This window comes from Dreissena polymorpha, chromosome 1 (genome assembly GCF_020536995.1).
Source record: "Dreissena polymorpha isolate Duluth1 chromosome 1, UMN_Dpol_1.0, whole genome shotgun sequence".
Taxonomy (NCBI): domain Eukaryota; kingdom Metazoa; phylum Mollusca; class Bivalvia; order Myida; family Dreissenidae; genus Dreissena; species Dreissena polymorpha.
In genome coordinates this window covers 111,729,377-111,743,286 of record NC_068355.1, presented here as the reverse complement: position 1 = coordinate 111,743,286, position 13,910 = coordinate 111,729,377, and the positions used below count along the sequence as shown (strand labels likewise).

Below are 13,910 nucleotides of genomic sequence, written 5' to 3'. Positions count from 1 at the left end.
TTTTATTTCAACCTTAATTTTCACGATCGGGATATGTACCGAGCATCGTTAAAAAAGGATTCTTCTTGCTACCATTATCGTACTTTCATATAAAAAACACATATTAAAGAGTCAATTGCTTTAGTAAATTAACAACTATAGTTTTTATGTAATTTCGTATTAAATCTTCAAACTAAAGACAGTCACACTTCAGATAATCAATATACTTTGAATATAAATTGAAACAAAGAAAGAGTCAAATAAATAACCTGTGGCATTTGTTTTCGCAGTCTCGTATTGTTAAGCAATAGAAATTACAGTTATCACCATTATTAAAAGTGGCTATATCGCATTAAGTGTCCAATAAACAGGACAATGTTGCATGACACACCGACATCAATCACCTGTCGGCATGATATGTCATCAGGTACCCAAGGCACCCTTCCTCCTGCTATGTGAAGATATCACCAATCGATTTGTGTAACTTTATTCAACATGCATTTTGTTTTAACTCGGCAGCATTAACATAATATGCATTTAATATAATACAATACAAATAATACAAAATATATAAAGAAATGAAATAAAAAATATAAAAAAATAAAAAAGATGTTAATGATGACGATGATAATGATGATGATGTTGTTGTTGTTGTTGTTGTTGTAGATGATGATGATGATGATGATGATGATGATGATGATGATTACGAACGCAGAAAAGCTCGAACGCACAAACGAACGAACGAACAAACAAATTGACGGACGCATGAACGAACGAACAAAATTACAAACGAGCGCACGAACGACCGACCGACAGGCCGGCCCGCTCGCTCGCTCGCTCGCTGACTGACTGAGTGACTGACTGACTGAGTGACTTACTGACTGACTGACTGACTGACTGACTGACTGACTGACTGACTGACTGACTGACTGACTGACTGACTGACTGACTGACTGACTGACTGACTGACTGACTGACTGACTGACTGACTGACTGACTGACTGACTGACTGACTGACTGACTGACTGACTGACTGACTGACTGACTGACTGACTGACTGACTGACTGACTGACTGACTGACTGACTGACTGACTGAAAGAAATTACGAACGAACGAACGAACCAATAAACCAATGAACAAGCCCACGTATGCACAAACGGAATAAATAGATAAATAGATAGATAAATAAATAAATAGATGAATGAATAAAGAAAGTAAGAAAGAAATACATGAACGCATGAATAAACGCATGAATGAACGCGTGAATGAATGAATAAATAAATAAATACATAAAAAAATACATTAATACATAAATAAATACTTTAATACATAAAAAAATGATTGAATGAAACCCTGTTCTGCTTACAATAATTTGATAATTATTTTTGGTATTTCATACTTAAATATAATTAAACTATAAACAAATCCCTAGTGTTTTAAAATTATTAATCTATTCACTGTCAGTGTGCAATATATTTAATCTTAAATTGTTCTAAATTCATTTATTAAAATATAAATTTATAACCAATATTTCCATTCTTTATTGGTTTAAGACCTAAAAAGGCGCTTTTCTTCATTATTTTCAATAAATAATCGAGAGATCGAGATACCGTGACCTAATACCTTTTCCTTCGTAATCTATAAATAAACTATTTATTTATAGATCTTTTATCCAGGTTATCTACAGGCTAACCCCATACCAAATGGTATGATGGTAAAACCATTGCCTGTCCGTACAGGCTAACTACGTTAACATAAGGCCTGTTGAACAGACTAACTTGAGTCGTATCGGGTGATTATCTAGCCACACAAGAGTTACGCACTTGGTCAGTATGTCTGAAAAAAAAATTCTTCAAGCCAGAAAAGGCTGCAGACGTTTGCCAGTTTGCTCTAAATGACCCAGTGTGACTTCAACTTTCTATCGGAAAGAATCGTGGTTTGATGTTCCATATACAACACGCAAATGGGGGGGGGGGTTTAAAGACCCGCGTCATGCGAAAATGTGACGCATAAAATATGGATATGAATTCTGAGGAAGATCCTAAGGAAATACCACGAACTATTGCGTGTTTTATGAGCGAATAGCGTAGCGTTTTACAAGACTGGGCAAGTGCGCAGGCTAGGCGTGAGCTGCGCTGGCCGCATATGCCATAAGACCAAAGTTTTCAACTACGCGGATGTAACAGTGTCATTTGAATGTGTGGAAAGAAACTGCGTCTTAATCAAATATCAAATTTTTCGATGACGAAGATAAAAATGCACAAAAAGCCACATGAGGACACATATGATGTGATCACACGTAGTAAAATTTGTATCTTAGAACACTTTTTTTTTTAATATACATATACTTCATGATGTGGATATGCGACTTTTGTAAGTGAAAACAGCACAGCAATACGTAAGCCTATATTTTTAATTTTATAACTCAGGCCAGTAATGTATCTACCTTTATTTCTAAGTCAGAATATACGCTGAATAACTTGTTTAAAGATATCTTGTTATATATGATTTGTTCAGACTTTCATGAGGCTAGTAAGCGAATTATCTAAAAGTGCTGGGTAACACTCCGGGACCTCAAATAATGCAGCTTTAGAAATACACGCCATTGGAAAGACTTTCTTGAGTAATCCATTTCAAGATAAAGCAGGCAAACAAATGGAATGTGCCATCGTAGTCGTCTTACAAATTAACTTGTTCATCAGTGAAAATAATGAATGACTCTTGATTGATCGGAGCGAGACAGATCGTAATAAGGAATTATCGCCACGCGGGATGAATAGAGGGGGCAGACCCACAAATCATTTACCCGCAGATTGAGGTTCAAGTCATCAGTCAGTCTACTCGTTAAGACGTGTTTTATTCGGCCTTTACAATGTGGACTGCAACTCATTTCATGTTATATTCACACGATTGATGTTCTGGAAAACAGGGCTTAATGCATTTGCATTTGCGTGAATTTGGCAGTCCCGCTTGCTAATCAGGGAACACACGGTCCGCTGCAATGATATTTTCTCGAAGAAGGGACTTCCTTTAAGCGAAAACAGACATCACCATCATCATCAATCATCATCATCGTCATCACCACCACAACCACCTACCACCACCAGAAAGATGAACCCCTGTTTATTTCCTTCAATATACTAAAACGTTAATATGAGATTGTACGATTTTATATGTGTTAAATTGTAATATATTGATAAAAATATGTTACACTTACACAAAATAGGCAAGAAAGATTCTACATTGAAGACGAATTTCATAAAATGCAGCAAAGACAAATTAGCGCCCCGATCCGATTGTGACGAAGATATTGCGTACATATTTTGCTGCAATAACCGAAGCATTTGTATTTTTATTAGGGTCGGAGTTAGTGTTCGTGTGTCGTACGAATATATATCGTTGTAGGAAATTAAAATGATCCGTAAAACAAAATTTAGATTCACATCGTACATGCATGATATACATGCTGGCGAATTCGACTGTACATACATTTTCGATTTTAGAATTAAATATCAGGCTTATTTCGCATTTTTCGACATATGTTCTTCTTATTTTTTATTTTTTGAAATATATGTATAATAAGTGTTTTACACATTTTATATAAATTCATAAATATTTGACTAGATCGTGCACACTCACTTTAAGTTTTCATTTTGCAGGGGGGCATGCGTATACGGGAGCTTACCGCGTTTAAGTGAGAAAGTTGGAACAAACCTTCCAAGATGGCGTCGTTTTAGTGTTTTTCGTGAAGGAGTAGCGGATATTTTCACACGGAAAGCCAGTTTATATTTGTATTTCTTTTAAATGAATAAGCCCTTTCGGCTCTACGGTGTTTGTGCTCCCCTCCGTTTTTTGTTTCAATACCGTAGAAATCGAAATACAAAAGTTATTGAAGCAAAACCGTCGACAAATTTGTTGTTTAATTTCTTGACATTCGAGATGTTGGATGTGCGATTATCATTTTCTCCCACAATAAACAGTATTTGTAAACGTTTGCAGTAAAATATAACTTAAATCATGATTATTTTATTATCTCGACGCGTTTTTAAGTCATTTAATTCATTTAATGCCGAATTATAACGGGTTAACCCCCCTTTTTGGAACTAAACTTCCTTTTAAGCACATTTTGGGACCTGACCTCCAAATGATAAACAGCTCTTTCCTATGTTAGAAGGTTTTATGCGAAATAACTTTCGTGAATGAATTCCGCATTGGTGAGAATATTTTGGAAAACATTTTTACTTGAGAAAATCAAGAGTTCTTTTTTTTATTAATTGTTATATTATTAATTTTTATCATTATATGTTTTATCGCGTACTTAACACTAACATTTAGTGTGTGTAATATAAGACATTCGACGGTATTATTAAGACAGTGTAATTCTTACATTTTTATTTTAACACATATGAACATACTTATGTTTGAATATGCATCAAACGGAATACTATGCCAACTAAACGGAATACTATGCTTACTATTTCCATATATCAAGACGCCAGTTATATATGTCGAGGATGCCAAGATTAAAAAAGACGGCGTAACGGAGTGTGTTCCGCTCTAGAAAGCGAAAGGTACATGAAAACCCACCAATCAAACAAAAAAAGATCACGTCGAAGTACCACGCCAAACAATCACATGTACGTGCAATATAAGTGTTATGAAAAACAGAACAGAGTAAAGCCGTTTCGATACTAGCAGAGGCGTATTTAGGTGGGGGGCTACGGGGCTAAAGCCCCCCCCCCCCCAGCTGGCTGGCTAGATACGATTTAAAAAAATGAGCCCCTTACAGTTTCAATCCACTTGTGTATTTCCTGTCATTTGCCCCTAATTAGGCCATACACAGCTGTCGATTTGTGTGATTAGCCCCCAGGCATGTGTACAGACGATCTAACCTTCGCGAGCTAAACTGCACGCTTCATTGACCGTAAGTGAAAAACTGCCCTATTTGATAGGCTAAAGGAAATACATTCAACAGAACAGAACATAACTTTATTCTCACCACGCATATAAGAAATACAATATTGGCAATATAACAAAGTACAATATTAAATACAATATTTAGACTTCCTATAATTTTTACAACAACAACACATGTTATACAGTGAGAGTGGGGGTATGAACGGTAGAATGAATATATATACCGGTATAGAAGATATTGAATTTGTAGAATGAAGCAACACCAATACTCATACATAGTTGTTATTGCCAACTAATAAAATTCATCGATACATTTAGCTATAGGTAAATTAAACAGTTTAGACGAACGCATTGGAAAATCATCATTATATTTTCTGTAAGTTTCTATGATGAATTTAAATAGGTCAATGTTAACAAATGGCTGCCACATGGGACTTGTGAAAAACAATATTTCAATGTGTAGCAATTAAAGAGTTTAGTCGAATGCAATGGACAATCATCATTAATTTTTCGGTAAGTTTATTTGATGAATATAATTCGTATTAGATCTTGAGAGTGATAATCCTTTTGAGTAACAAGTTATTGCCACTGTCTGAAATTCAACAGCACACTTATTGAATGGCAATATATTTTTTATACAAATTGCGCTAATTGCTTTGATGTTCATCCATAGTTTTTTTAAATTAAAAAGGACTCAAAAATGAAGAATTACTTTGCTAGTATGAAACTTAATCATTTAAATAGGAAGTCCACCCATCTAACACTGTTCAAAATTGCTGGATAAACATTATGTCTCCCACCACTTTAGTGGTTTGAGAAACATTTGAATTACCCTGTGTGTCTGTCTGTCTGTCTGTCTGTCTGTGTGTCTGTCACACTTGATGTCTGAACTCAAGTTCTTGTTTGTTTTACATGCACTTTTATCATGCAAAATGCTGATTAGATAGCAGGAAATTGCATCATTTCAATGTGCGATTTCAAGAAAATTTCGACGACGAGAGGGGGCATCCCTTCCGCACCCTCCCCGCTTGAGCCCCCCCCCCCCCCCTCTCAAACATTGCTGGATACGCCTCTGACTAGTATAAGGTTGCTGTAACCAAATACTGCCATTGTTGCGATTCGGAATCCATGAAGCAATTTGGAATAACTGACACTTGCTAAGAAGATGCATATCGGTGGATGTTTTTTATGAAAACTTCAATATTAATTGTTTATTTAATACAATGACATTTGACACGTTTTACCATAACAATACTATGGTGGCATAGAGGAGACATTCACTCCTCTTTTTTCTATCTCGAGTTAGGTATATCGTGGCCACGAGATAGAAAAAAGAGGAGTGCAAAACTAAATTAAAGAAGAGTGCAATAAAAAAGAGCGGTGCAGTAAATAAAGGATGGGTGCATTAAACAAAAAAGGGGAGAATTTCGAAATCTCTAGATCCCGACTTAGTCAGCCAATCAAATTTTGCGTAACATGTGTAAATATTCTGTACGTAAAGATAAAGCTGGCCAAAGCGGGCTTATAATGTGATGATTACTTCCCTTTGTATAAAGATCACCAAGAACGACCATATGGAACACTTCTCGAAATTCTCTCCTCATTTGTTTAATGCACCCTTCCTTTATTTACTGCACCGCTCTTTTTTAATTGCACTCCTCTTTTATTTAGTTGTGCACTCCTCATTTTCTATCTCGTGGCCACGACATAGCTTACTCGTGGCCACGAGTTACTAAGTCATGGCCACGAGATAGAAAAATGAGGAGTGCAATTTAAAAAAAGAGGAGTGAATGTCACCTCTATGCCACCGTACGATACTGATACATGTATGTGACTTTGATGTGACACATTTTGGACGACCTTCTTTTAAACCAGTTCTGAGTTGGTCACTATATTATAATCGCAAAAAGTGAATTTGAGTTGGATAGAAAGATTTTAGCAAATGCAATACACGATATGATTTCAGTAGAAGTGATTAATATATGCATGTATTTTTTTCTCTTTTATACATATGTGAATACATATTAGTTAAGACTGTTGTATTGAGGGAATAAAGTATTGGTTCACTTAGAAAGATTATTTCGTTTGTTCCTAACATTGCCTTCTTATCGTAAGTAATGTTAATATGTCAAATGCATTACGAATTCATTCCGACCCAAATCTTTTTTATCATGTATGTAAGTGCTGAATACAATTGAAAAATGTATGCAGAGACATCGTTGGAAGAAATGGCGTAACACAGATAATGGTTTATTTTCATAAAAAATGTGAGAAACTAGCTTCATGACATACACGGAACAAAACGTGTAATTAAGTTGCACTCATAGCAATTATATGTCAGACTTGTCTAAGTAGAAATAAAAAAGTGAAACAAACAAAAAAACACATAATACATCAGCTGTACATTTTTTTGTTTGATTCGTTTGTTTCATTTGCTGTTTTAGTTCGGCTCTGTTGAAGTACTCTCTATCTTGAATATTCTACATTTAAACTCATGTGGTCCATGAATGGGGAAGGGTATTCCAGTCCTCCGCTAATTTTAAATTCCAAATTACATAATTTTATACTGCTACGAAAGATGCACTTATTATCGCCCCTTACCCTTCATCATGTGAAAAGACAGTAAAAGAATGGTTAAATAAAATTTCATATCAGAATAAGGTCGACACGTCATAAAATACATTTAATTAATTAAAATATTACTGAAAGGGCTGAGAAACATTGTATTATCTCGTTCATCAGCCACCCCACAACCCATCTTCTTTAAAATCGGTGAATTGATTCAGTTGGTCGGCAGGTTTTGTGTACAGCATTTTTATAATTATACAGTAAAGTGATTAAGAAAACACTTATATTGCACTACATAAAATGCTATAAAACTATAATATTGAAGTACACATATAAGCTTTATTATAGATGGGTAGGTATTTCGTGTCAATCTCTTTCACATATGAAAATAGCTGTTGGTCATTTGGAAGTCATCTTATGCTGCCTTAAGTATAAATAGATGCATAACTTAATTTAGATTAAGCAAAATAAAACACTAGGTATTTGCCAAGATTCATAAAAGACAAATATATACGAGAAGTAAGAGCGTAATCATGCGCAGCGAGACTTGCTCATATAGAATTGAACATCTTATTGCTTTCTTTCGAAATAATTTCATGTCTCCGAACTAATATGCAATACGCCCGGTGTTTTTTTAATATGCGGATAAATGCTCCGTTTTAGGTCCATAATTAATGAACGCCTCAATATTTTCAAAAATTAACACCGGATTAATATTCACAGACATTTTTTCATACAGATTTTATTCAAATATTATAGCGCTGAAAAAAAATACATTAAGCACTGTTTTCCCGGCACACGCGCTGGACATACACCTTTAAAAAAAACGCTATACCAATTCCAGTACTTGTGCACTTAATAGATTGTAAACAATGACGGTTGAAATCCGTACGTGGGCATTTTTCTGGTAACCAAGAGCGACGTCAACGTTCATGAAGCCTTTCATTCATAAATGTATATATGCGTCGGGTGTCAAAACCAGCATCACCGGATGTAAAATCAATTTTTGACCTGCATATTATCCGCTGCTGTGTGCACCCGCCAATAAGTTTAAAATGGATTCCGAACCGGTAAGTCGATTACATAACATCAGAACATAATATCCCTTCCAAAAAGGGCGCTATGCTGCTTAATAGTACATGTTTATTGCAAAAAAGTGAAGCTCCCCACGTATAATGCCACAGTTTATAACAATACAAGTTATGTTTCATCTTTAGTAATGTAGCTTGAGGATTCGTATCTTTGAAGGTATGAAAGAGGTTTACATTTAAACAGAAGAAACGTTCTTTAAAACATTCATATCAATGGTAAATTCATTCACGACAGAAAGTTCGTGTATTACCTTCTTACATGGGTATGAGCTGTGTTGGTCATTTGGAAGTCATGTCCCAAAATGTGCTTAAAAGGAAGTCAGTTCCAAAAAGAGGGGTTAAAACAATAGTTTTTGGCAATAAATAAAACGGCGTCGGTAAAATGAAATAATCATGGTTTTAGTTATATTTTACCGTACACGTGCATCAATACTGTGTATTATAAGAGAAAATGATATTTGTATATCCCATTTCTCGAACGTCACGTAAGGAGACGACAGATTTGTGGACGGATTTCCTTCAATAACTTTTTTTATCCCGTGTCTACGATCTTGAAACAATACACCGAGGGAAGCATAAACACCAGAGAGCCGAAAGGGCGTATTCATTTCAAATAATTATAAATACAAAGGGGCTTACCAGGTGGAAATATCCTCTCTTCCTTCAAGAAAACCCAACAAACGACGCCATCTTTGAAGTTTTGTTCCAACTTTCTCACTTAAACGCGGTAAGGTCCCGTATACGCATGCCCTACCTGATTTTGGAGATGCATTTATCAATTGTGCCAATTTTTATTTACTTTTAATGCTATCTGTTACCTTGATTAAATTCAAGTTACATGTTCACTTATATGTGTTAAATTTGTCATTGTGATAACGACTCTTTCACGTATTATTTCATATGTTAAGCCGCATTATATGATTTCCAACTACCGTTTTTTTTTAAACAAGCATATCTAGTATTCATCCACTACTTGAAGTTTTCGAGCAAGAACTTTATTGAAGCACTAATTTACAAGCACCTTCTTCATTGTAGGCGGGAGTAGGGTCTCATCCACGGATTGCACGAGCGATGCGATGTCCTTGAAGTCCACCTTCCACAGCAGGCGATCCAGCTTCTGCTCGTACAAGTAGTGCCTGAAATATGACAGGTAGTGTCTGAAATAGGACAGGTGATGTATACAATAGGACAAGAGGTGTCTGAAATATGACAGGACGTGTAAGAAATAGGACATGTTGTGTCTGAAATAGGATTAGACGTGTCTGAAATAGTACAGGTAGTGTCTGAAATAGGGCAGGTATTATAAAAAATGGGAAATGTAGGGTCTGAAAAAAGACATGTAGTGTCTGAAACGGGACAGGGGGTGTCTGAAAAAGGACAAATAAAGTCTGAAATACTACAAGTAGTGTCTAGAATAGGACAGGTTGTATCTAAAATGGGACAGGTAATGTCTGAAATAGGTAAGGTAGTTTCTGAAATAGGACTTGAAGTGTCTGAAATAGGACAAGTAGTGTCTGAATTAGTGCAAGTAAAGTCTGGAATAGGACAGGAATTATCTGAAATGGGACAGGTAGTGTCTGAAATAGGACAGGTAGTGTCTGCAATTAGACAGGTAAACACTGATATTTGACAGGTTGTGTCTGAAAAGGACAGGTAGTGTTTATGAACTAGGATAGATAGTGTCTGAAATATGACTGTTAGGGTCTGTTATAGGGCATGTATTATCTAAAATAGTACACGGTGTGTCTGAATAGTACGTGCAATGTCTTAAATATGACAGGTAGTGTCTGAAATAGGACAATTATTCTAACATGGGACTGGTAGGGTCTGAATTAGGACATGCAGTGTCTGAAATAGGACAGGAAGTTTCTAATATAGGACGAATAGTGTCTGAAATAGTATTGGTAGTGTCTGAAATATGACTACTTTTATCGACAATGGGACAGGTAGATTCTGAAATAGGATAGGTAGTGTCTAAAATAGGACAGGTAGTATCTGAAATAGTACAGGTAGTGTCTGAAATATGACAGGTATTTTCTTGAATGGGAGAGGTAGTGTCTGAAATATGAAAGGTAGTGTCTGAAATAGGACCGGAAGTGTCTGAAATAGGACAAGAAGTGTCTGAAGTAGTACAAGTTATGTCTGAAATAGGACAGGAATTATCGGAAACGTGACAGCTAGTGACTGGAATAGGACAGGTTGTGTCTGAAAAGGACAGGTAGTGTCTGAATCATGACAGATAGTGTCTGAAATAGGACGGGTAGGGTCTGAAATAGGACATATAGTATCTAACATTGGGCCTGAAATTAGTACATGCAATGTCTTAAATATGAAATGTAGTGTCTGAAATAGGACAGGTATTTCTGAAATAGGACATGTGGTGTCTGAAATAGGATAGGTAGTGTCTAAAAAAGGACAAACACAGGTCTAATATATGAGAGGTGTTTGTGAAGTGTATATGGGATGGTACAGGCAATGTTTGAAAAAGGTCACAAAGGTCTGGTGTATGAGTAGTGTCAGATGAGTGTAGGTTAGGTGGTACAGATAGTCTTTTAAATATAATGTGAAAGTTCGAACTCATGTTATGGTTTAAAAAGGGTCTTGGACTCGTAAATGGCAAGTATGTTATTGTCTTATAGAAATAATCGGTTGACATTGCGTTGGAACCGGCCCGGTTTGGGTCAGTAACTTAACTTTATGTAACTTAAAATGTTAACACTTCTCCGCAAATATTAAACAAGTCCCGGCTCACTTTTGCAAAGATTTTATTGGTTTGGGTAGGTCAACCAACAATTTGTTTGGTTCTAGGAGAGGTTGGTAGATTTGAATTATGTGTAGTATATCATTGCAAGTGTGGTAAAATACTGCTGTAAACTTATTCACATTTAATTGCATATTTTTATTAATTTCGACATTCTTACTGTATGCACTAGCATAGAGGCTATATGTGGAACTTTCAGTGTTTATCTAGTAAAATATCATGTTTCTACGGAATCCGTATAGTGCCAAGTTGGTTGTCGTGTGTCGACCTTGGAGATTGACTGTCGACTGATTTGTCGCGCGTCGAGAGAGCGTCGAGAGAATGTCGTGTATCGACCGGTGTGGGAGTAATTTTTTCATCTGCAAGCAAGGTGTTAAAGAAACTTTTTCAGCTTAAGTAAAAATAGCGGCATTAGTAGCAGCAATAACAGCAGTAGCAGCAGCAGCAACAGTAGCAGCAGCAGCAGCAGCAGTAGCAGCAGCAGCAGCAGCAGAAGCAGCAGTAGCAGCAGCAGAAGCAGCAGTAGCAGCGTTGTAGCAGCAGCTGCAGCAGTAGCAGCAGTAGCAATAATAACAGTATAAGTAGTAGTAGTAGTAGTAGAAGTAGTAGTAGCTGCAGTAGAAGCAGTAGCAGCAGCATAAGAAGCAGCAGCAGCAACATCAGTACCAGCAGTAGCAGCAGTAGTAGCAGTAGCAGCAGTAGCAGTAGTAACAGCAGAAGCAGCGGTAGAAGGAGTAGCAGCAGTAGCAGTAGTAGCAGAAGTGGCTGCAGTTGTAGTAGAAGTAGTAGCAGAAGTAGTAGTAGCAGTAGTAGTAGTAGTAGTAGTAGTAGTAGTAGTAGTAGTAGTAGTAGTAGTATAAGAAGTAGTAGTAGTAGTAGTAGTAGTAGTAGTAGTAGTAGTAGTAGTAGTAGTAGTAGTAGTAGTAGTAGTAGTAGTAGTAGTAGTAGTAGTAGTAGTAGTAGTAGTAGTAGTAGTAGTAGTAGTAGAGTAGTAGTGAGTAGTAGTAGTAGTAGTAGTAGTATGTAGTAGTAGTAGTTAGTAGTAGTAAGTAGTAGTAGTAGTAGTAGTAGTAGTAGTAGTAGTAGTAGTAGTAGTAGTAGTAGTAGTAGTAGTAGTAGTAGTAGTAGCAGTATTGGTAGTAGTAGTAGTTGTTGTTGTTGTAGTAGTATCAGTAGTAGTAGTAGTAGTAGTAGTAGTAGTAGTAGTAGTAGTAGTAGTAGTAGTAGTAGTACTTGTAGTAGAAGTAGTAGTAGTAGTAGTAGTAGTAGTAGTAGAAGTAGTAGTAGTAGCAGTAGTAGTAGCAGTAGTAGTAGAAGTAGTAGAAGTAGTAGTAGTAGTAGTAGTAGTAGTAGTAGTAGTAGTAGTAGTAGTAGTAGTAGTAGTAGTAGTAGTAGTAGTAGTAGTAGTAGTAGTAGTAGTAGTAGTAGTAGTAGTAGTAGAAGCAGCAGTAGTAGTAGTAGGAGTAGTAGTAGTAGAAGTAGTAGTAGTAGTAGTAGTAGTAGAAGTAGTAGAAGTAGTAGTAGTAGTAGTAGTAGTAGTAGTAGTAGTAGTAGTAGTAGTAGTAGTAGTAGAAGTAGTAGTAGAAGTAGTAGTAGTAGTAGTAGTAGTAGTAGTAGTAGTAGTAGCGGTAGTGTTAATGATACTGGTAGTAGTGGTATTGGTAGTGGGACTGGTGGTAGTGGTAGTAGTAGTTGTAGTAGTAGCAGAATCAGGAGTAGTAATAGTAGCAGTAGCAGTGTAGTTGCAGTTGCAGCACCACCAACAGTAGCAGTAGTAGTCGTGTTGTAGTAGCAGTAGTAGTAGCTGCAGGAGAAGCAGTAGCAGCAGCAGCAATAGCAGCAGTAGCAGCAGTAGCAGCAGCAGTAGCAGTATTAGTAGTTGTAGTAGTAGTAGTATTAGTAGTAGCTGCAGTAGAAGCAGAAGCAGCAGCATCAGTAGCAACAGTAGCAGCAGTAGCAGTAGCAGTATCAGCAATAGCGGCAGTAGCAGCAGCAGTAGCAGTATTAGAAGTTGTAGTAGTAGTAGTCGTAGCTGCAGTAGAAGCAGAAGCAGCAGTAGCAGCAACATCAGTAGCAGCAGCATCAGAAGCAGCAGCAGCAGTTGCAGTAGTAGTAGTTGTTGTAGTAGCAGTATTAGCTGCAGTAGCAGTAGCAGCATAAGAAGCAGCATCAGTATCAGCAGCAGGAGTAGCAGCAGCAGTAGCAGCAGCAGTAGAAGCAGTAGCAGGAGTAGCAGTGGTAACAGTATTAGTAGTTGTTGTAGTAGTAGTAGCTGCCGTAGAAGCAGTGAACAGCAGCATCAGTAGCAACAGTAGCAGCAGGATTAGCAGCAGCATTAGCAGCAGCAGCAGTAGTAGCTGTAGCAGGAGTAACATCAGTAGCAGCAGGAGGGAGCAGTAGTAGCAGTAGTAGCAATGTAGCAGCAATAGTAGTAGTAGTAGCAGTACTAGTTCTAGCAGCAGTAGTAGTAGTAGTAGTAGTAGTAGTAGTAGTAGTAGTAGTAGTAGTAGTAGTAGTAGTAGTAGTAGTAGTAGTAGTAGTAGTAGTAGCGGTAGTGGTAGTGAGACTGGTAGTAGTGGTAGTGGTAGTAGGA

The 13,910-nt window shown here is 36.8% G+C and overlaps 1 protein-coding gene across 1 annotated transcript in view; it reads right to left on the bottom strand.

Moving 5' to 3' along the window:
* LOC127844518 (guanylate cyclase 32E-like) overlaps window positions 1–13,910 on the bottom strand; it is a 72,633-nt gene that overhangs the window by 35,849 nt on the left and 22,874 nt on the right. Inside the window, exon 10 of the mRNA XM_052374785.1 lies at window positions 9,578–9,692. Coding sequence (XP_052230745.1) covers window positions 9,578–9,692 — 115 coding nt within the window. The remainder of the gene's footprint in view (window positions 1–9,577; window positions 9,693–13,910) is intronic.